Source organism: Cygnus atratus, chromosome 14 (assembly GCF_013377495.2).
Source record: "Cygnus atratus isolate AKBS03 ecotype Queensland, Australia chromosome 14, CAtr_DNAZoo_HiC_assembly, whole genome shotgun sequence".
Taxonomy (NCBI): Eukaryota; Metazoa; Chordata; class Aves; order Anseriformes; family Anatidae; genus Cygnus; species Cygnus atratus.
The window spans coordinates 8,179,567-8,203,567 of record NC_066375.1 but is presented as its reverse complement, the minus strand read 5'-3'; the positions used below and the strand labels follow the sequence as shown (position 1 = coordinate 8,203,567).

Below are 24,001 nucleotides of genomic sequence, written 5' to 3'. Positions count from 1 at the left end.
ATAATGCAGAAAGATCCCTTGAGAAAATGGGTCAGGTGCATCCCCACGTGATTTATACCTGCAGTGAGGAGAGCCTTTTGCAAGGGAGCTTCATTCCATTCTCCACCAGTTACAGTAAAGGACATAGAGCATAGGTAGTAGCACTTAGCAGGATATGGTTTATGTCCTTAGATTCAAATGGATTGTGATTGTTAAGCAAACAATATTGAGCATGTTTAAGATGGATATTATAAAATGTTTCTCTCAATATTTCAGGTATGAGCAAAATAATTTCAATTCTTAATGTTATCTTTTCAGGTGAAAGTACAAATGAGCTACTGTGTGAATGGTGACAGATCACCCATTCATCAACTCCTCCCCAGTATGACTTCAATATAACCTAAATCACGCTGTTATGTTAGTTAGTATAACTCCTTTCATCATTTTTTTAAAGCCAGGTCCAGCTGTAACTGGGAACCTTGCAGCAGCCTAGGTGTGGCTGTGGTATGCAGCGCGTGACTGCGTCGTGTGCTCCATATGGACGTTTGGCTTTCTCCCAGGGGTGCTGGGCAAGAATCTAACTTCCTTGCTCTCTCCCGCCCAGACTATTCAGAAGTTGAACTCCACATGTTCTAAAATATGTGTGCTGACGCTGTGATAGAGTCCAAAGTGCTCAAGGTTTAAGAGCAGATTGAAGGCAGCCTTGGAAGTCCTGTGACCACTGCCAGCATAGCTGCATGGCCTTCTCGCACCAAGCTGCAAAGCAGCAACCTGTCATCGGAGCTTGGTGCTTACAGGGAGTAAATGGAGGGGACTGACTGTGTTTGGTAGTAAGAGGTGAACTTCTGCATTCTGTAGCTTCTGAGATGGTAAACTTTTTTAAAGTTCAGTTAAAATTAGGGAAATCCTTGGTAAAAGATGTCTGTGGTTAGGGTCATCAGAATCCATCTCCTGTGTACGTTTTTGGAATCCTTTTAAAAAAAAAATCAATCCTGATATGTGAAAGGTGTGACAAACTCCAGCACAGGTGCAGGTTCAGTGATGATTAGAGCATCCACTATGTTCTACAAAAGAAACTATATTCAAAACAGCTAAACAAGGGTATTTATAGCAGCATCTGTTTCAGCTATATCTGTCAGCTAAGAAACAGTCTGACACTGCTTCAGGGAGGTGGGGGAGGGATTTATCAATGAAGTGTTTACATAATGCAGGCAGGCATTGTATACTCAAGGTGATACCAACTGTAACAGGATAACAAATATCTAAAGACACTTTTATTCTCCGAGGCCTTTGCTCCAGTAGTCACTCTACAAAATTGCCTTTGTGTTCGTTTGTGCATAACTGTAAACACTTTTATAGCATGTGACGTTTTATAGTATCTTCTCTTGGTTCTGCTTAAAGTTTTTAATGGAGATGTAATTTTTTCTCCCCCACCCACCCAGTATTCTTCAAAGCCATCACTGACTGAAATTCAGAATTGTTTCAGGCAAACCCATTGGGTTTGACTGCACATTGAAAATCTTTGTTTTAAGCAAAATATTTAATTTAACTGGAAGGGAAACTTTTTTTCAGTTAGTACTCAGAAATGTCAGCACGCTGAAAAATGGCTTATTGTACAGCTCTGGGTACTTGCTGACAGATTTGACTGGCAAAAAGAATGAGAGAGTTGGCAACCAAATAGTGAATACCTGTCTGCTTCCAATTATTCCACCCAGGAGCTCTGCCCAGAGCAGAGGAATGGGAGTTGCCCTCTTTTTCCTATTAGAGGTAACTGAAGCACAGCTTCTTCATGGGGGACAAAGCAGCTCTGTGCTGCCTGCTCCTTGGAGGCTGTAGCTGTCCGATGAGGTGGAGCAAGCAGCTGTGCAGCTCCTTCACATCAGCCAGAAACACAGAATCTCTGTGAACCTTTTTCCCCAAAGCACTTGAATTTGGAGCTGACCTAACATTTTAAACAGCTCAGTGGGAGAATGGCTTCCTGGAGGTTTTGGTGGGGAGGATCGGTATTGTTTTAGCTGCACTTCTAAGACCTGCCTTCTTGGAGCTGCGTTTAGAGCTAAAGGGAAGAAATAGAAACGCTAAGTCGCAAAGACAGCGAGGTGAACCCTGTTAATGTTGTGAGACTGAAAAGAGTGGCCTGTGGAATTTGGAAGTCAATCTGTACAGCTTGTTCAGCGATACGGTTCCAATTTTACCTAGCCAGATGCTGCAGGAGTTTGCTTCTTTGGGTAAAACAGCCTTTAAGAACTGAAATGTGTCTCTTTTTTGATGTGATTCTAGGTCCTGTAGTCAAATAAGGGAGGATAAGCAGTATGAAATTCTGCTGAATGTGGAAAATGTAAAAGGCACAAAATTTACATGGCATAATCCAGGTCTCTCTGTTTATGTAAGTGTTCCATGTGTATGGTGCAGTTCATCTCTGTCTTTCAAAAATATCTTGTCGCAAATTTACAGATTTTTTTTATCATGAGCCATAAGGTACTGGTTCAGTAATTAACTGGTTCTTTAATAGAGCTGCAATTACTTTGTTTCATGAGAAGGAAAAAAAGAATGCATTCCAAGACAGAGCTACTTTCGACATCTGGGAACCTCCTAACAGCTGGCTATCTAATGAATATGCATCTGCTTAAGAGGCTGTAGTCCATTAATAAACCAATAGATATAAAACAGAAAGAATCTTTGTCAGCTTCAAATGAGATTGGATGCAATGTGCTGTGAAGTGTCACTGTCGCGTTGAATCGAGCCGGGGAGGTTAACAGTTGCTCTTTGGTACCAGCGGCTTCGTGGCAGAGGCGAGGGCTGCAGCCTCGTCGCGAGAGGGCTGAAATCCCAAAGCCTTGTGGCTGCTTTCTGCTGCCTTTTGCATCCCTATTTCTCCCCCTGTTTCTCCTGGTACCAATTGAGTCTGAGGCACTGTTGACCATTTACCATCTACTCTTTTTTGGTTTGACAAAAGAAGATGTGTTGTTTTTTTTTCATATAGAAATGATTTGATAGGCACAGGAATCGAGCATGTGAACAAATGACTGGGGAGAAGTTACATGAATGTGATAAAAATGCACCTATTTGACAGAGAACTGGGGCATGTAAGGGAACTTAGACTACCCCGTGAGCTGTGTTGTACAAAAGGACTGGTGAAATAAACACTTAAAAACAATGACAGTGACCTCACTTGACTGCATAAGTGTCTGAACCCTTAAGGATTGTATCTGCACTTGTTCTGAGATACTGTCCCAAACTGTAGCAACACTTGGTATCTTATTTTTGTAGTAGTCTGCGCCTTCATTTCCTGGGGGAGCTCCCATAATACGTGAGGTCGATGTAGCATTACTTTAAGCAGCCGTGTCCTTTCTGCACAGACACAATCCAGCCCCGGTTGGTCTAGTATTGTCTTCTTTTCAAAGGGTAATCACGCTGAATAGGAGCCTCTTGAAGTAGCAATAATTATTTTTGATGCAAAATGTTAATGAGGTGGAGTTCTCCTTAGAGAAAAGTTACAATTTCATCTTAAGCCACGGTGCTGCTAGGAGTGACTGTCAGCTGTTAAATTACCAGTCTGCAGGCTCCCTGGGACAGAGGTGAGTCTCTCTTTGATTTGGGGTGTTGGGGCACTGAGGTAGTTTCCTTCCTTAGAAAAATGTTGAGGTGACGTAATTCCACTGCCTGCAGAAATGGAGAAGCCAAGGAGCTTGGGCTGGTTTTGCCCAGGGTGGTTGAAGATTGTAAGGCTAATTATTTGGAGGCACCCACGTCCCACTTTCCAATTCATCCTCCCTGTTTGGGACCCTCACCTGTACCACCCCTCTGCCACGGGAGTGCAGGGAGTCTGGCAGCTGAGGCACACAAGAGCCTTTGGAGGTTTTTGAGAACCTGTGCTGGATTGACAGCATCCCTGGGCAGGCTAGGCTGTTTTTTTTCTATTGCCTACAGATGAAAGATTTCTTTTTTTCCCTAACACCTTGTCAAAATGTACTCCCTGCCCTGCTCTCGACATGGCAAAGAAGCAAATCCAGCCAGCAAAACTCTGGTTTCTCCTGAGGACTGGACTCCTCAACCGTTTGCAGCACAGCAGGTAGGTCACTGATTAGCAACCCAACTTCCCTCCCTCCAGAGCTCTACCTTTCACCCCCAAATTAGCAGGACTAAGATGTTACGGCTTTATCTTTTTTGAGACAGACAAAAGAGCAAACTGTAATGGAGGGCTGTCCTTTTAAATACTTTTACTTTTCAAGGTCATTTGTGGAGCTTTTATCAATCAAAGCTAAATTGATACAAAAAGCATCTATAATGAACCAAGCATATCTTGAACCTTATCCCTTCAGCTGAATACAAATTATCTAGGAAGGTATGCTCATCAAGTTCAGCATCCCTGTGACCATTTAGAAAGAAAGCAGAGAAGCCACTATTGTGGTTTGGCATCTATCAATTTATTGTCTTTTTTTCCTGTAATTGATTTATTAATTATAGCATCTTAATGATCTATTTAAAATAAATAAACCATTTACACCATTTCAAAGGTATTTTGTGATGTTCAGCTGATATTAAAATAGCACGAGCCTTATGTGCTTTTTCAGCAAGTGACCTAATTAGTTAATAAAGTAATTGAATATTAAAAAGGATGTTGCAAGTGATTAAAATTTAAGAGCCTTCAGAACATTATTAAAGCTATAAATCATACATCACTGTTTTAATTTGCATAGCTACAGAATTACTAATGGTCCCACATGCATAAGCTACTTGGCAATTAGTCTTCTAACAAACTGTTGGTGATAGTATGAGATTACCAAAATCTTTCCTGCTTTGACTTGCAACCAAATCCTAGAATGAGAGAACACTAAGGGTTAAATTTCTAAAAACATGGAAATTAAGTTCCTTCATAGGTCTCTGTGCACTAGCCTCTGTCACCCATTGTCCCTTGCCCTTCTGGCCAGAGGACTACAACCTCCCATGTCCCAGCAAGGTGTTGAAAGGAGAGGAAGAAGCATCTGCCTCCACTTTGAGCTTCCTAGGCTAGCCTTGGGTCTTTTCTCCAGCCCAGTTCAAAGTGCAGGAATTCTCCTACGTGGTGCTGGGTCATTCTGCATTCTCCCAATATGTACGCCTGTCACGGCGGTGCTTCTCTTCCCTGTCACCTGGACTCCAAGCTCATTAACAGCACCAAGCAGAGGGCGAGCTGCCACAAGGCAGTGGTACTTGAGCTTTGTCCCATGGATGCTGTCTTTGGGCTGCAGGGAAGGGCCAAACCAGCTGCTTGTCACCTTTTGGCTGTATGGGAAGTGCCTGAAGCACCTGCAGACAATGAAGGGTTTGCAGAAACATCATGGATGGGGAGCTGCCTGCTGGCCTCACTGGGCACAGCCCCTTCCCTGTGTGCTTGGGGCAGTGAGGGTCAGCTGCCTGTGGCCTGTGTCTGCACTCTGGGGCTGGCTGCAGGCTGGAGGTGAGCCATGATGCCTGTTTTCAATTTAATTTAGAGACAAACTGCTTTGGCCAGCTGATCTGCCCCTGCTTGCCTCTCTTGCCAAGAGCCAGCGGTTCTGCAGTGACGGTTCCTGGCCTCGGGCCTGCTGTCCAGCTCCTGAGCAGCAGCGGGGCACGGTCCAGTGCCCAGGCAGAGAGCGGCTCTGCCACCATACGGACGTGCAGCCTGACAGGGAGCTGCTGCTCCAGGCAAAATCAGCTGCCTACAAGCAACCAACCTGGTGTGCAGTGGAGCACAACCCTGCCATCCGTCAGCTAAATGGCTGGAACAGCTGAAAGCTGATGAGAGGGAGAGCAAACAAAGCTACAGCCAAGCAAGAGCATGGCTTTAGCATAAGCTCAGCAGCATTGTCCCTTCCCTGACCAGCGCTGCTGTGTATCGCGCCCTCTTCCCTGTGCTGCACAGCCCCCTGGCTCCATCTGGCGCCCCCAGGACTTGGCTGCTGCGCCCGCTGTAGGGACAGACTCTCAGTGAATCAGTTTCTAATTTCCCATCTCTTTGATACGTGCGGTGTTATCGCAGTGTTATAGTCTGTCCCGGTCCCTCGCAGGAACGCTGGGTTTGTGCTCCCCAGCTCCTCCTCCCCTTGCCGCTGTCTGCTCGGTCGCTGCAGTCGCGCTGCTTGCATAAGCTAATGTGTTCACCGTGTAAGTCACAAGTCCTTTTTCTTTGGAACAAAAAAGATATCACAGAACAGCACTTCCCTGCAAAACAAAGCTGTCATTCCCACCGAGTCAGCAGAAGTCTTGATGTAGTTTTAGCTATTAAAGTGCGCTGGCTGCTACAGTACCAGGAGAAATTCATTTTTGTGCTGCAAAACTTTTCAGGAGCTTCCTTTGAAGCCTTTATTGAGGTCAGGGGCTGCAACCTCTTGTATCATTTCCATGTCAGCCTGCAGCACTCTTTGAAAGCCCTTACACTGGATATCCTGATAAATAGCAGCTCTTTGTTCATTAGTTTACACTCGGTAATAGATGTGAGGCCAGGTTCGAGGGTGGCTCTCAGCAAGTGATTCACACTCTGCTGCACTAAGGTTTGCTGTGGCTCAAGTAGTTGGAGACAGTACTATCTGCTTTCAAGGGTCTGTGTTTTTAATTAAAACAGCAAGCTAAGGACGGGGTGACTTCAGAGCGTCCTGATTCCACAAGGAATGACAAGAACACAGCTGCTTCTAAAATAATTACTGCCCATTATCTTACAGGTACAAAACTCATCAGGTGAGGAAGGCAGTTTTGTAAACATGCAAGCATTACAACAGTACAAGCACCATGCTGAGTGACAAGGTACGCTGGAAAAGACTGAGGTTTATACCATTTTGCACTGTTTGGGGGGTTTTAGGGCAAGTCAGGCGCACCCTGGCTCTACTGCCTGGTTTCACTCCGACGTTGCAATATCAGGCACCGGCATTTGCCAGCTGCTGGCAAGCACTCGGACAGCACAGGGAGGTGAACAGGAGCCCACTCTGAAATGTAAAAGCAGTAACTTTCTACTTTGTTTCAGCTTTTCCCATGCTTGCAGTACAGACGGTGGCTGACTCGAGCCTCTGTGGCCACACGTGTTTCATACTCTTTCTACCTAATGCAGAGTGGTGTGCTGTTTGCCATCCTTCCTGCTGCTATATGCCATTAGCCTGATAGCATCAGTTTTTCCACTCAAACTCCCACATCCTTTTCCTGATCAACAACGCACTGCACAATTGTTCCATTGACTGTACTCTGATGGGAAAAACTTATTGTGCTTGAGCGTTGTCCCACAAAGAAAGGGGTGTGTTTTCATCTTCAAGGCTATGCTAGAGCTGTCTGTGAACGCACCACCACAGCATCCATAGTCTCAAAGAATATTACTTTATAGTATTTCCTCCACGGCATCACTTGCACATGAACACCACACGATCTCAGTCTATAAATTGTACAACACAACATGGATACTCACGCAGCACTAACTCCTGCCTGGGTCCCAGCCCTACCAGTCCCTGTTTCCAGCTCTGTCTTAGTGCAGCTACCACCACGCAGCTCCAGCTCCCCACGTTTCCTTCAGCCAGGGTCATCCTCCACACTGTACAGGGCTCCTGCTGCCCCTCCACCTGAAATGGCACACAGCTGCTGCCCTTAGCAGACGGACCTGTGAGAGCCCTGCTGGCAAAGACCATTTCCCTCTGCTGTACCCACAGCAAGGCTTCCCCCTGCCCCAGGTTTATTTAATAATCCCTTCTGGTGGGGACATTGGCAGATCTTCTGCTTGTCAGAGAGCCAGTGTGACATCTCCACCTGCACTGCCTGATCACAAAGGGAGGATCTGGCTGACCAGCTCCCAGGCCAAGAAAAAGCAACCCAAACTACCCATTAAAAAGGAATTGCATAAACAGTATCATCCCAGAGCAATCATTACGCAGCAAGACCTGTAAGCTTCCTGTGCAGTGTAAAACGAGACCGTTATGGGCTACGTACCTGTGCCCAGCCTTCCCCCTGGCTCCACATGTCCTAGCTTCGGGTAGCAGTGCCACCGAGCTGCACGGCCTCGAAGGCAGCACCATCACGGCTGCAGTTTGCAAGGACACCAGCAGCAAAGTGGGAGGGTACAATGGCAAAACTGGGTAACAGGAAAAGAGGCGAGCAAATTAAAAGTGATCCCAACCTCAAATGCTTCTGCTGGTCAAGCAGGTGAGGTGAGGAAGGGGAGAGAAGTGTTGAGGTACTGGCAGAGGCAGGTGGAGCAAGGCCCTCCCTCAAAGCAGCCATCGAAGCACCAATTACCTTCTCCTGCTGAAAGCTGCAGCCACAGCCCAGGCTTATGAAGGAAACGAGTCTTATGAGATGGTACGAATTTGCAAAATCTTCACAAAAAACACACCTCTGTTCAGCAGAATCAAGGCAGACTGGCATTATCAAAACATCCAACCCAGCTGGTATCATAATTTACTCTTCAATTTATATCCACTCTCCATTAACTCAGAATCCTAATGATATCTGTTTTAAATATTCAAATACTTATTCAGATTTCAAGCAGGCTCTGAGCACCACCCAGACTGACTCATTAACTGAACATGTGAAACAGCAATGTACTTATCTGTATTATTAAAACTTCATTCTTGACATATCCTTTGTCACTCTGATCATTTAAGGACTTAAGGACTGCCAGGCTGTGGAAAACAAATAATCAAAACTAAGAAGTGGCCCATGTTATGAAGGATGACAAGACAGACTCATCGCCAAGATGAGAGAGATCTCCAAGGCAGGTAAGAAACTGTGGGGAATAAGCTAGTTGTTTGGGATAATAAATCATTCACTGCAAAAAGATGCAGCCTGAAGTTGAGAAGAACCATTCAGAGAATTCAGGTAACATTTGATCAGGAAAATAATTGCCTCAGTGGCACCAGAAAAGACCTAACATCTTATAGCTAGGGGGGATGTCTAATGCCCCCCCTTTTATTTTTTTTTCAAAACAGGGACAAATTGACATCAGAACTGCAGGTAAATACACTTTACAGAACTCCAGAGTAGCAGCTAAATTCAGGAGGGGAATTTCTAACTGTGCCTTACTACTCCATCTATCATTTTTCCTTAACTTGAGCAATGGTCTCATCAGGTATGAGAAAAATGCCTGGTTCAGTCCTCTCAGATGTCACCTGCAAGTAACAAAAACAAAACAAAACAAAACAAAAAAAAAAGACATACCATTTCTGTGGCAGTACAGAACTTGTTTCACCAGCAGCTTAGGAGTACAACTGTTGCAGTCAAATCAGGTGTTTTGACTCTAATTAGGAGGGTACCGAACACATGCTCACCCTTAAGCACCTGCGTGGTTATCAAACAAAAACTCTGCCCTTTGCACTTGTAAATGAAATGGACCGAACTGTAGTCTAAAAGAGCAAGAGTCTACTGTAAATTGACTGTAAATCACCTTGTAAGACATCAGGGAACTATCAGACACATGGAAGAAAGGGCAGACTCCCGGCGTAAAGCATTTTAAAATGCAAATGAAAGTCAATGGGCGGCAGACCTTTGTGACTCCCATGTCTGATCCTTCTCATTACGTGCATCCTCGTATTGCCACTCATGTCTTTAAGCTGTAGATTTTGTTTTCTTTAAACGGTTCACAGGTTGCGCTGGGGGTTACTCCTTTTAGAAAATATCTGAACTCCGGAGCACAGATATGTTTCCACCTCTGGCAATCTGCATCCACATAATTAGCACCTGTGATCCAAACACATCAGCAACATTTACCTGGGACTAAACAGGTTCCTGGAGGACGGCTTCCCCACTGGCTATGCTCACGCTGGACCAGATGCCTGGATGCTGGCTCTGGACCTCACCGATTCCTGGCAAGCCACCTCCTGATGGCACGGTGGAAGACCACACACTAGGATAACAGCCCTTTGCGTGATCAGGACAGCACGTCTTATCTTCTTCAATATGAAGTTCAATTCCTGTCTGCATCTCTAAAAGACAGGTATGATATTCTTATTTTATAGCTAAAATACAGGTATAATAATATTCTTATTTTGTACGTTAGTACAGTTTTGAACACACAGACAACCGGTTTGCTCCAAATTGTGACTAGATAGCAGCACTCGCATTCAGGACTTGTGGTCTCCGCATCCAGGCATCTGTCCTAACTGCTGCAGGAGCAGCTTCATCACTGACACAAACGTATTGACAGAACACACTAGAAAACATGCTCTGAAGCCAACTGTTACATGGATATTATTTATTGCAATGCAGTCTTAGCACTTTTAAATATAAACATTTATGTCTAGAAAGCAGAATATTGCAAATTCAGTATTATTCAATGTGTTCATAGCAGCATCAGCTTCCTAAGAAACAAAATATTTAGGAAGACAGAGAAGGAATTACAAACGAGTTACACTCTCATTTATCACCATTAGACGGAAACATGGTATTGCAGCTGTGAAACAGATATTAAAGTCACCAAATCTGACCTTGAAGACACAAGTAATTTCAAGACTGAAATGCGTCATTATACCTGATATCCTGCACATTTTTGGTGTGCCTAGACATAAGGCTAACAGTCAAGTGCCTGAAGAGGGCAGATGATGTATGTATCTGCACTACCTGACATATTATAGTTTTAATACCAATACGTAGCACTTGTATAGCACTCACTGCTCCCCCAAATCCTCGTGAGACAGGCAAGGATTGCTCTCAGATGTATTACAGCTCTGGAGCGTAAGGGAGAGGGAGGGAAAGTGACTTGCCAAGGCCATTCAGTGAGCAAGTGGCAGTAGGGAGACTGGAATTTGTCAGCATCTGACTTCCAATCTCGTGTCAGTCTGGTCGGTCACGCTGTTCCTCTGTGTTTCACTTAGGAAGTTTTATAAATGACTAATTGGTTAGCAAGTCTCAACCCATGCAGCGATACTGGATGCATGCAGCATTCAGAAAGAGGTCAATACAACTGCTCCCCTCGTAATGTCCATTTGGGTTTGAACGCTTCTTTCGTTTTCTCATCTCAGGATGATCTGTCAAGCGGAAGATACAATGACACAGCTGTACTTTGCTCTAAAGCAGTGGAAATCAGAAGCAATCGCTAAAGGAGCAGGAGTAGCTTTCATTTCTTTCCTGAGGGAGAGCACTGATCTTTTGAGAGGAAAAAAGGATGGATATGTTTTTACACAAACTGATCAAACTACTTTTCATTCTAAACGAATACAAGACTGACTGAAAGTCTCAGGTGTACTAATTTTCTTCAGCTAAGTTATCCAAGTGTACACTGTGAAGGTAGCAGCTAATAAAACAGTTATCCAGGAACATCAGAAGCCATTTTCCTTTCCTGACAGGCCTTCACTTCTACCAGCTAAGAGCAAGAGCACTTACAGTGACATCTAAAAGGACTTGTAAACATCATGAGACAAGCCATCTCTGATATTCCTCCACTAAAGTAGTCCTTTCTCCTGCACCCCCAGAAAGCTAACAAGGATAACCAAGCCTCCTACCATCCCTGCCTCAAAAGAGGAAATTTGCTTAGTTGTTTTTTCTCCCACTGGATTTCCTCTGCAAAATTTGAGAGGCAGGATCAAACACGTCAGTTATTAGGGCTGGAGTCTGGCAGAGACTCCTGGGGCACAGTTCATGTGCTGTGAAATGTTCACAACGAACGGCGGCTGCACTAGAGAATTGTCTCTGCATACTCACGGCTTTATTTGTAGAGCACAACAGCCCAGTGCTGGCCAAATTACGCCAAAGCGTACAGACAGGAATTGCGAAGGCTACCTCCCATTTTGAGAAGTTATCACCAAGTAAAGTAATTCCTCTCCCCTCCTGTTTCACGGCCTGCTTTCCCACTTTCAGCATGCTGTGTAAGCCTGTAGTTGGGAAAATGTACAGAGAGGTACGTATTATATTTATGGTAGACTACACACAATTTATTCTATCAAAAAAAGTCATCATCAAGTGCATTAATCCTGCAGTGCCCATATGGAGGAAGAGCACCGGTCTGCCTTGCATCTCTCTTCCCAAGTGGCCTCATTTTAATTCTGCCCAGGCTACTAACAGGTAATAAATGGCAGCAAAGGACGCTTTTCAAAAGGAAGCTTTTTAACCAGCACATTTCTATCACGTAACAAACGATGCTTTTTCCTGCTGATACGTCAACAACATCACAGAAAAAGCTGTGATGAAAAATCCAGAAAAATCCATCTCTCCACTAAGTACACTGCAGCTTCTTGAACAAGACCGGAACAAGATAAAACGACAACACATCATGAACCACTGTATTTGCCATCTTCTTATGGGTGAAGATGATAATACCAAGAAAGCTTTGCATGGAGATAATGCTGTGGACACCTGATTACTACAAACTGGAATTGCTTCTCTGGAAGCTTTCACTATAAAGTTAGATCATCTACACTTAAGTTTGCAAACTGACCTACGTCTCTTTGAGCTCTGTTCTTTGTGTGTGCCTAACTCACTTTGGGTTTTGGCCTGTTTAGGCCCACCTCCTAGCAAGCCTGGAAACTCTGGGATAAACAGCTTTGAAAGAACTACCTCACTCTAGGGAGATCATCTTCCTTCACTAGAAGGGAAGTATTTTTTATCCTCTCTTCTTCCAGTGGAAGCTTCATACATTTCTATCTGTGCACCTTGTTAATATCTTGAGAATAAAGATTTTGGTATTCAACACCTTAATTACAATAACATGACCTTTAGTCACCATATCAGTCAGTATCACATAATTCCACAAATTGTGTAATCCCTTCATTTTTAAGGATCACTTCTAGAACGTGTTAGCCTTTTGTAATGTCTCAGCAAAGGCAGTCTTAGGATCGCTATAGCACAAGCTTCCAATTTTTAAGCCAATGTGAAGAAGCAAAAGCGTGAACCGAAATAGTTCCAGGCTGCAGAAGGCGCATAGTCTAGCATTTCTATTTTACACTTTGCAATGCAGGCAGAACAGAAAACATCTTTATATTAATTCACAGGATTTTGCAGTTATGCTTTGAGGCAGACACAAACGTATTTCTCAACAGATTCTCAGAAAAGAGCTTGCCTGGCTGAAGGAATCTCTGCATCAGTGCTACTGCAGCAATGCTGCTGCACTGACTGACCGGCTGTAGCTCTGAGCCTGGCAACCTCATCCAGTTGCAGAGCTTTCAGCTTAAGCTGGTGGTTTTAATTCTGATCTGTTTAATCAAAGACAGAAAGTTTACCCGGATATATATAACTTCAGAAACTTGTGTTTTCACAGTTTCCTGACCCTCCTGCCTTCCCATTTTCTTTCAAGACTCCAGAGGAAATCAGTGTTTCCACCTGGCTCATTTAAGTCAGTCACTGAGCAATAGAAAAGGTAGCACACAGGCAGCATGTTGGACAGAATGTCGTATTAAGAAAAATTAGACAGTTTTTCTCTACTTCTTTTTTCCTGAACACCTCTTCACCCATTGCAATTCATTGGCTCAAGTGAGTGATTGCAACAGCAAACTAGGAAAACCTAGCACTCTGGGAAGGAAAAGAGTAGAAAATAAATGAATAATGAGTTTACTGCAAAAGATCCAAGATAGATAATTTTTCTGACCAAGCAATTTCAAAAGTCTGCCACTGTTCTCACAGAGAATAGTATGAAAATGAGGAATAGTCTAAGGCTATCTGGATGTAAAATGAGGCTGGGTAACTCTCCTTAGGAATGGGGGGGGTGAAAAAAAAAGCGGGCAGCCAAGCCTTCTCCTGCTGAGACCTGCCCCTGCTTCCAAATTATACAGAAGTGAAAGCTGCATCAGAAACAATGAATCCAGTAACTGAAGAACCAGAGGCAGATAGAAAACAATTGTTTTTGACCACTTCAGTGATCAGTTGGTAAGAACATGCTAAGTATCTGCCTCTAGATCACAAAATTCTTAGGCAATTACCAAGCTGAACTAGTCAGCTGAGAGAAGAAACTAAAACCCATGCTTTCTACAAGCTTTCTTCCTTTAGCATTATTCTTTTACCACAGCCACTTTTAAGAATTGTTTGATAAAAATGAAACGCCTGTGCAGAGGAGTTTCCCAAGAAATAATCCCAGTCATGATACCCGTAACTGTAGGTAACACCGCAGCTCTCAGCCTGGTTTTCACTGTTCTCCCCACTTCCCCACAGCATAGCAAGTATTTATGCCATGGTTCCGTCCATGAAAATCCCATTCAGACTTTCTGAAAAGGTCTCTAGAACTGTGTCGCTGTACAAACAACATAGCCCCTCTTTAAGTAACTATGAGACTTTGCTCCCTAGTGAACTATGTCAGCAATTACAGGGTATGTGATGATACTGCAAGAAATACCTCTGACAGCACAGTTTAATTCCAAGACTATCTCATTACGTCGTTTTTTGCAGCTGGCATCGTAACACTTCACGAGTTTCACGTCTGCTATGTCAGAAATTATTCCAAAAAAAACCTCAAATTATCGCAACACTTCTAAAGTAGTTCAAAAAACTTTGCTCCTTGCAATTTGGTACCTCACAATAAATATGCTTTAGGAATCACTGCTAACCATCAGGCTGAAAATGTCATATAAGAACTGAGCAGAATACAACCAGCACAATGATCCTTTGAGGTATTCTTTACACTCGGCTCAAAGCTTTTTCACTCACACAGCTCTTTGTTTCTTAAGACTGCCTCCTGCTCACATCACCTTCTCTGCGACATTGCAGCAACAGAGGAATGGCAAAGGCAGACAGCTTTCTGAACAAAGAACCTGGATTTTATGCTGAGTTTTGAAAAGGAAAACATGGCAAGAAATAACCAGAAACAACAAAAAATAACAAAGTTGTTTTCTTTTTTTCTTTTAAACATTTACATGAATATTTAGGTGAGGTAGAAGACCACTTCAGAACATCACATTCAATTTTATTTAAAGAGCAACTTTATCTGAAGTATTAAACATGCAAGTGACAACACACATACAGGATCACTTGCTTAGTCACAATCAAATACTATGTTTCAAAGAGACAAAGTTCATAAAATAGCATTTTGATAATGGGCCTCAAAATGATATGGTATCAGAAAAAGTAGGGAACAGGAAGACTCTTTGAAAGATCTGAAGTTATAGAAGAGCCTGTATTTGGGAAGCAGCTTGGAAATACTGAGAGAGGTGGACAGGAAGTAGGAAACAAAAGAAAAAACACCAAACCATTGAACCTAAAATAGAAGAGAGAATTTTAACCAAGTCCACAGATAGGAAAACAATGAGAAAAGAGGATGAACACTTTAATAATGAGGTAGAGGAAAAACAAAACAACAGACATACTGTCTAGTTCTTAACCAGGTTTGTTGTCTAAGGTGATGACTTTGGAAGAACGGTCAGTTGTGATATAAAAATCAAGGCACAAACGCAAGTCTAAGCACCAGCATTTTTCAAAAAAAATAAAAAAACTTGTAGATGTGAAACAACAAACACTTGCAAGATTTAAGAGGAAAACCTTCTGATGAAAGGAAACACTGAGACTTCTAATAGAAACTGCAAACTTGCTGAAGTATCAGCTGGCAAGGAAAGAGGGCAGTAAAGCTGCAAGAACATTCAAGGTAGCTGTATCTTGTTTAATGCACAAAGAAGGATAAAATAGACAGATAAATAGAAATCTGAGGTCAAGAAAAGCAAGAATTCAATGGGATGGCATAGTACATAGGCCTGAGTGGGAGATATGACACCCTTTGGTCAAGTACAAAAGAGGAGAGGTGTCAAAACCAGTCGCCTTTGGCATTCATGAATGGAAGAGGCAAAGATGGTCATCCCAAGAAACTGAAATAAAACCAAAACGGTCAGAAAGCACAGGGGAAAAAAAAAACAACACACATACAACCAAAAAAAAAGATGAAAAACATTAATTTGCAATAAAAGCTGATGAGAACAGAAATAAAGTCCTTGTTTCCAAGGACTGGAAGGATTCCGGTCAGTTGTCAAGTGCACAGAAAGCCAACTAGGAAAAAAGGTTCAGAAAACCAGGACAAGTAAGGGTGAATAAAAGAACAATCTTCCTAAACCAGAGTTTAGAAAGGAACATCCCGAGGAGACAAAATACTGAAAGAAGAAGGGAAAAAGGTGGCGGGGAGAGGAGGGGAGAGGTGGGACAACAGTGGACCACAACCATACAAACAAGAACAGCACGAAAGGAGAGGAAGGAAAAACATCCAAAGGAAGAATCTTTTCAGTGCCTGGTTTCAGTTCATAGTAGGAAGGGATTACAGCGATGAAACTATGTATAAGAAATCATAAACATTCTTTTTTTGCCTCTACAGTACTTTTTAATCTGAGGCACTTTTGTCCCAGTCTGAACTTGGGTTTGCAGCTCAGGGGCTGAGCTGATCAGTCATCCAAGCCCCATGTCATCTGAAACGTTGACGTAACAGTTTCAGGCTCCCCCAGAGGCATACAGCTGCTCTGCATGTCCAGGAACTCCTGCTAAATGATTTCTGTAATTCACCCAAGCACCAGACATATTCCTAATGAGAAGCAAGCAATATGCTGCACTTGAAGCAACAGAAATACCGACTTTCAAGAATACAATCACTTAGTTTGAGGACTTACAACCTCAAAACGCAATAAAAGACCTGCTATAAAGCACTAGAAAGTTCTACCAGTTGTCTTGTCTAACCACTGTCCTGGCAATTTCACATCTTCATCTTAAACACAGGAGCTGCTGCAAAGCCTAAGGTGGTTGAGATGAATCCAGGAATAGCAGTGTGAAATCTAGTGTCCTCTGACATCCAAGAGAACAGACTAGGTAATGTAACAGCTTCGTGTACCCACAAACTTTTCCACGTAGCTCTTGGAAGGCAGTTTATGCCTGCAGAAGCCTGACCTGATCTGCAGCAGCTTAAGAACGATGCTTAAAATAAAACCACTGATGAGGCGAGTTTGACTTTTATACTTCATAACAATTTTAGGCACACCTCCAAAGCTCAGTACAGCTGGAATTCGGTGATGCATCATTCACACAGATAGGAAAGACTAGTGAAGATTCCTGCTTTCTGAGAACAGCTGAAGACACAGCACCTCTAGTTTCATTAGAGGGAACTCGAAAGGCGCTTAGATACAGTACAACTGTGCTCAGCACGAACACTTATATCTGAGAAGAAAAACTACGCCTTTGTAAACTTCACTATCACAATAAGAACCAAATGGGTGAAAGATAAAAGTACAACTTTCCATACGCGCCCACAACATTCACAGATAAACTCCATAAAAGGAGGTCCCTGGATCAGCTACGATAGCTGCTTGCTGGTGACGCACAGCAAAAGCACGGCATTACAAATAGAAGCGTAAGCTTTGATACTGGAAACAAGTTAAAATCCTACACTCGTTCACAGAAAAAGAGCAGTCCAATTAAGGGAAGAGGTCTTCTATCACACAGGGCTTTTCAGAGCTAACTATGAAGAGGCTACTCGCCATCAGTAGTATGTCACTCCACCTTTTTATAGACCGTTTCAAAATGCCTGTCAGAATTATGTCTGGAAGAGAAGACATCCACGTAATGGTGGTAGATAAACTGCTGGTTTCGTTAGCTGTTTTCTCTTGAGATTACTCAGAACGTGGCAAGCAGCATCTGTGATTCATTCCAGGTGGAGAACTAATCTTAAGCTCCTCAAATGTAGGCCACAATTAGCTCCTATACCTGAGTACACCAAAACTCCCCACCAATCCTTTTGACTTTGCTTCATTTTACTTTTTAAGGAGCAGTAGGGTCTGAGTTTACCTCCCTCATCTCACAGAAAAAAAGCGTGCTGCTGGTCTTGTCCTGAGACCCCCAGCATAGATTGAAGGAGGCTGCTTTGGCAATGAGCTCAGGGTGCTCCAGTTAGAAACACTTCCCCTACCTTGTTACGGTAATGGGAAACCAGTCACAGTACCATGATACTTAACAAGAATGCTAAATAGTAACGAGAGCTGCAGCGGCAATTCATGCTATCAAATAAATACACTGATGAAGGCTCAGCCAAGTTAATGTGCTAAATGGACAAGCAAGACATTCTCTCCTCGAATAAAAATCTGGTTTATGTGACGCGTGAACACCTGTTGATAATCCACTTTGGGCCTCCTTTTTCTCCGTGACTGGCTTCTTGCGCAGGTACCACCAGCGCTGGCACCCTCTGTGTGAGCAGTCCCGCTCCCCACATCAGCTTCACCTCTGACTGCCAGATGCAGACTGTCACCTGGCGTCTTCTTTTCTCCAGCTCTGCCCAAGCGCTTCTGCCTCTCACGCTCATCTTCTGCTCTCCCTCGTCCCGATCCAGCTTTCCATCCGAGCGTCTGAGAGTCATTTGTCAGGGCCAGCTCCCCCGAGACAGTCTTTGAGTCAGCTCCCTTCTTTACTGAGGACTCCTGCAGTTTGAGTCTGTCAAACAGCTGTAAAGGAACATTTGTGTATGTGACCACATTCATAAAACAAGAAAAGCCTCTTGTTCTGCATTTCATTTGAGTATATGATCCCAGATCAGTTCTCAAAATACCCAGTTGGTGAAGAGTCTTTACCAGGAATAAATACCATGTTTTCTTGGCTAAATCAAGCCATGACGTAAGGCGAATGGATCTCCTGTATATGCATAAGCATTTTTACATCAGGGAATTTAATTTGGGGAGCAATGCTGATATGCTGTATCATTTAACTTTGGTCAAGAACAACAGAAAGCTACCAAGTTGCTCCGTTAGCTCACTTTCCCCCAACCTCTTGTACTGTTCTCAAACTGTTTGTACAGAGATCCCCACCCTTGTGTCCTAAGGCAGGACACGAATCCCTAAGATAAGGGGCCTCAAACAGCAAGGAGTGCGTGCTGAAAAAATGACACTTCGTGCTCCCCAAACAAACTGAAGGAGGCCACTTCTGGGAGGTGAGCAGGCCAAAAACAATAGGAAAATAATAAAAGCTGCAGCAGCAGGCCCAAAGCACGGGATAAACTCATTAATCTGAGAATACATAGTACAGAAACTGGAAGAGAAACTGCTTTTACTCTCGCAGCAGGCAAGCTTTTATGAAATGCTGACAAATGAAGAGGATTCTTGGTTAGGCTGTCTCTTCCTAACAACAGGATGGAAAGCCAGTCTCTGTGACAGTGGGCTAAGATGAGCAATGACAACTGGATTATTTTTAACTTAGGAAGAGTGGGATCTATCAGAAAATAGATTTAAATGGCAGGAATCTAAAAGCAAATCCTTTGGAATGAAACCGTTAAAAAGTTTTTGTGATGCCTCCCTGATGTTCAAAAGGCCCCAAGCTACGCCATGCAACAGGCACAGCCCTGCCACATTTTTTTCCTTCATTGTTCAGAAGTTAATCTATCATATCTTCAGTTTTCAACTTGGTAAACATTTTTTTTTTGCAGCTGGACCCAAAGAGTGTCTTGCTTTGGAGCAGCATGAAGAATCTTGGGCTTCACAGTGGCAAGACTAGAAGGTCAAGTGAGCAAACAAGACATTCAGTACCATTGGCTAGAGACAAAGACTGTCACTCCATGAACGTCACTATCAGAGTTATGCACTGCCAAATCACCTGGCAGAACTGCATCAATCACAAATGAAAAAAAAAACTAAAACAAAAACCCAACTATTCTACCAAATTATTTAGGGCACAAAATACTGGATGGCCTTATGTTGGCTATCAGAGGGCAGAAAATAGTTCCAGCATAGAGCCAGACAGTACAGAACAGACAAATCAAAAACCATACGCTGAGCTTATAGAAGATCAGCGTGCTGTACTAAGCAGTGGCAGCAATTGTGATCTCATATTAGGAATTCTAAAGTGGAACTATGGCCAAAGTACTTTCAAAAAGGTCAAAATACTTCTTTTTCAGTTCAAGTAATTTTAGAGTCCTCTGTACTAAAAGGAAGTAAAACATTTCAAATATAAATATAGCTTTCCAGCCTATGCTCCCCTTTTACTTTGAAAACTGAGATATTCCAAACATTAAAACGGCAGATGGTTACCTACCCGGGTTAGTGTGAGCTGAGGTTCTGCATAGAAAGCTTTGCCCAGTACTGGTTTCCTGTATGTCTCATCCACGTCTGTCAGGGCCTAGAAGATTAAAGAAATGGAAAGTTCAAAAATATAAAAAGACACAAAGAGACTTCAGGCTATCTTTGTGCCATAGCATTATGAAATTATGCTCTGAGAGAAAAATCTGTCCTAGGAACAAGCTGTTATTTGGAGCTGGCTTCGTATCAGCTAAGTTGTACTGAGGTATAAAAGCAACAGCAAAGCCTAGCATCCATTTTGCATTATTTAGAAAATCCGAGCCTCGCCTGCAAAATCCTTCTATTTTTTCTACCAATTTCCAAGCGTTTCACAGCCCTAGGCTCACAAATTTTTAGTAGTTGCTGTTCCAGCCATTGTCTTTAAGATCTTCATATGGTGGAACACAGGCAAAGGTGACATACAAGCAACTTGTTGGTGAAAGAAATCAGAGAAGTGGCTACCACTATAAGATTGGAATATGCAGAGACATTTTTGGAAGCTTCTGATATTCTTCATATATCACCTTCCTGGGTTCTTATATAAAACCTTTGAAGCTGCTGTGTACTCCAAAGTTTCTCCTTCACCCTCTCCTAAAGTCTATAAAACAGCTAGGTATCTCCCAGACATACCAATTCAACACCAAGCAAAAGTCTGAAACCCAGCACTCAGTGCAAGAGTAAACTAGCATTTACGGACCACAAAATCACGTTTATCTTCTCAAATGTAATTTGTTTAAACCTGTTGCAAATTTCAAATGTTCAGTGTAGCAGTTACAAACCAAGGGCTTGGAACAGTAATTACCATATTCCAGAACTTGTCAAATGCAACCAAAAACCCTGTGCAGACTCCACGAAGCCCTTTGAAAGTGCGGATATGAACATTGATTTTTACGCCATCTCGGACACAGCGATGGAGCTCCCCGAGCGGGCTGCCTTCGTGGACTAAAACAGAAAGAGAACACCATCAGTCTTCAACAAAATACATTCATAAATAAAGCTATGTAGAAATACTTAGATTTAGGATTTTTGGAGTTCAGATTTAGATTGCTATGTTTCTTTTATACAAGAACTTTATCTCCAACTTTTATAAAAAAGTAGAATCAAGTAGAACCTTTATGTACAACTATGTCTTTGCTTGTCAGCACCCCATTAGACCTCACAGAAAACACTACTTTGCAGCTCTACCTTGGTAATACAGCTCTACCTGCATAATCCAACCTTTTTCTACTCTTCCTTGCTGTGGAAGCCTCCAGTTTCACCAAACTAATAATTTTTCTATCCATAGGGAAATTAGTTACCTAGCTGGTTCTATACTCAAAATCCAATGCTTACTTGCATGAAATAAGTATGTGCTTAATGCAGGATTTTGAAGAATTACTGGAAAACTGCTGTGCACCAGAGGGCAGGTACCCCAGGAGAGACAAAATACAGATCCAAATTCTGATGAAGTTCAAGTCGCTGTCCACGGGGTAGACTCTATTTAGAGACGAAGTTAAAAGAACAGGAGCAAAGCAAGCGAGAACAGTTGAAGCAGCTCAGAGCAGTACTAAAGGCCTTTCTAGCTGCTCTGCGGTAACTGCTTGCATGAGTTCTTTGCCCCTTGGTAAATACGAGATGATTTGAAATTGCTTCTCCTGAGCTGATTCCAAACAGGCACTGCTAACTCCTCACAATGGGCAAAATTTTGAGTCCATTTTACATTTCTGACACACGGAATTTAAGGAACAAGTCACACATTGTCACAGCTGCCTGGGAGCACAGCAACACAACCCTGGGATGCAGTAAAGCACAAACCACACATATCGTACATGCCTCCAGAGGCAGCTATTGCCTTAGGATCCAAGCTTCGAACATAGCCAACCTGCTACGCAGACAGGCCCCCTAGTTGCAGGGAAAGCACACAGTTTTGAAAAAAAATAAACTCTTCAGACTGCTGAACAGCACTTTACATGCCAGTTGAGCCAGTCTCCTTCAAAGTCCACGCTGTCTAGTCTTAGATGTGTGGATGTTAAATATGTGCTCGTAATGGAAACATGTAACCTGCTCACTAGACCACCGCTACAGTTAATTTTTACAGTGCATTTGTTCAGTTTCAATCACAGTAATCCAAATACAGATTCTTTATATTAAGATCCTGAATCAATATCTAAGGTCAATTCTTTTGGAAATCCTACCTAAACAGAGCCTCTGCATTTGTGGAAAACCCTCATCTGACATGATGAGATTGCGGATCATACAGCACCTCTGGAAAGGAATACGTTGTTTTGGTGTCTAAGCAAGAAAAAGGTTCTGCTTTAGGCATTCAGAATTGAACATTTTGGCTTTGTCTTTTTATAAAGAGCATTAAGGTGATGTTGGCGATGGGAAGAGATATTTTGACTCCAATAAACCTGCAGTATTTTTAATTAAGCGCACTAAATTTGCATCTCATTTGCTTCTTGGTGTGGGCCCACAAGTTGCACCCCTTATGTTCAGGGGCTATTTCCCTGACTGCGTATGCAAGACTATACACGAAATTTGTATCATCCCCACAGATGACGAATTTATCATCACAGTTCCCTCCTGCCTCAATCCGCTGCTCTGTCATCACATCAATAGAAACACCAGCGCTGTATTTATGCCCCCAGGATGCACATTTAGTAGCCGAGAGAGCACAGTGTGTTGCGGGCTCACGCTGTGGTTATCACTTAACTACTAGCTCCATGGGCTGAAATCTGATTCCAGGTTTAAGAACAGTACTTCTGAAAGCACAACACTTTCTCGTCCTTCCTTTCCATTAAGAAGATGAATGTGACCAACCAAATGACCAAGGAGGATGTCACAACAAAACGAGCATCATCTCCAGTGAGCGTTTCTGCGTTCAGCGTTTTACCAAGCCCGCAGTCCCCATTTCCCCCCGAGCTCCCTCAGTCCCTCTCCCTGACCCTGTCACTCCGCTGTCACCCCACCGCCCGCCTCACTCCGTACCCCCATGCCCCAGCACACCCCCTGGCACCCAGTGGCCGAGCCCGGGCCCCCTGCCCTTGCTCCAGCCCCCCTATACCTCGAGGGCCCCATTCCTGGCACCCCCATACCTCAGATCCTCCACAGCCTGGACCCCACGCCTCAGCCCCCCAAACCTCACCCCCCCCACACCTCAGCCCCCCCCCCGGCCCTTACGGGGCATCCTGGTGAGGACGTTGCGCGGTGCCCTCCTGCGCCGAGCCGCCGCTCCCCCCGCGGCCGCCTCCTGCTCGGGCCCGGCGTTGACCATGAGGCTGCGGAGCCGCTGGATGCGCTCGGGGTCGGCGGCGGCGGGGCCGCGGCGGGCGGAGCGGGCGGAGGGGCCGCGGCGGGCGGCGGCGGCAGCGGCGGGGCGGCGGCCCCGCGGGCGGAGCAGGCCGCGCTGGAAGCTCTCGTACTCGGCGAGGTTGTTGAAGCACGGGGCGCCGGGGAAGGGCAGCGGCGTGCGGGCCGAGTACAGCGCCAGCAGCGGGTCGAAGCGGCTGGAGCTCACGTCCAGGCGGCCGGGGCTCGGCGAGCGCTCGGTCCCCGCCCGGCGGCGCCGCTGCTGCTCCGCGGCCCCCTCGGCTTCCTCCATGGCGGGCGGCGCCCGGCCCGCCGCTAGGGGGCGCCGCAGCGCCGCCCGCCGGCCCCGCAAGCTAAGCAGGGCCCCGGCCGGGCCGCGCCGGGAGGGGAGACCGCCCAGCACCGCCCGCGGAGGCGGAGCGCGGGGAGGCGCGAATTAGCGGTGAGTTAATGAGAAATTAGCGGTGCTGGCGGCGAGCAACGGTTTCCCTCGCCGCTGCTGCTGCCCTCTGCAGCCGCCAGAGGCCTCTGGCGGTCCCGGCGCTGCAGCGAGCAGGGTCATTCTCATTTGAATGCGCTGAGTGGCACAGAGCACAAGACCCGTTTGCCACAGGACACGTTAACGCTGCGGGGTTTTTACCGCAACAGATTCCCCCACCTACCCTTTGTCTTTCATAACCGCTTCCCATAACTTTAATGGTTCCTGTTACAGCAGTATAACATCAGGCCCAGCTTGCTGCCCAACCTCAGGAAGTGTCTGTTTCTTCACAGCCCCAAAGAAACTTCATGCAGGAGGATACCACGTGCTTGAATCC

General features: G+C 44.4%; 1 protein-coding gene across 1 annotated transcript; it reads right to left on the bottom strand.

The window, feature by feature from the left end:
• Positions 1-10,153: 10,153 nt before the first annotated feature.
• LSM11 (LSM11, U7 small nuclear RNA associated) lies at positions 10,154-23,478 on the bottom strand. Its single transcript, XM_035559786.2, has 4 exons — positions 23,058-23,478; positions 20,701-20,840; positions 19,876-19,959; positions 10,154-18,296 (listed from the first exon to the last, which is right to left on the bottom strand). Exons 1-4 carry the CDS (start codon positions 23,476-23,478, stop codon positions 17,892-17,894), a joined length of 1,050 nt encoding a protein of 349 aa, XP_035415679.1. The 3' UTR covers positions 10,154-17,891.
• Between the last annotated feature and the right edge of the window lie 523 nt (positions 23,479-24,001).

Bases quoted from the DNA above. Each gene is read 5' to 3' on its own strand.
- LSM11 (XM_035559786.2), bottom strand. From the start codon at position 23,478: ATGGAGGAAGCCGAGGGGGCCGCGGAGCAGCAGCGGCGCCGCCGGGCG. The intron at 20,841-23,057 runs GTAAGGGCCGGG...TTTCTGTTTTAG, and splicing joins CGTCCTCACCAGGATGCCCC to TCCACGAAGGCAGCCCGCTC. The intron at 19,960-20,700 runs GTAATTACTGTT...TTAATCTTCTAG, and splicing joins TTGACAAGTTCTGGAATATG to GCCCTGACAGACGTGGATGA.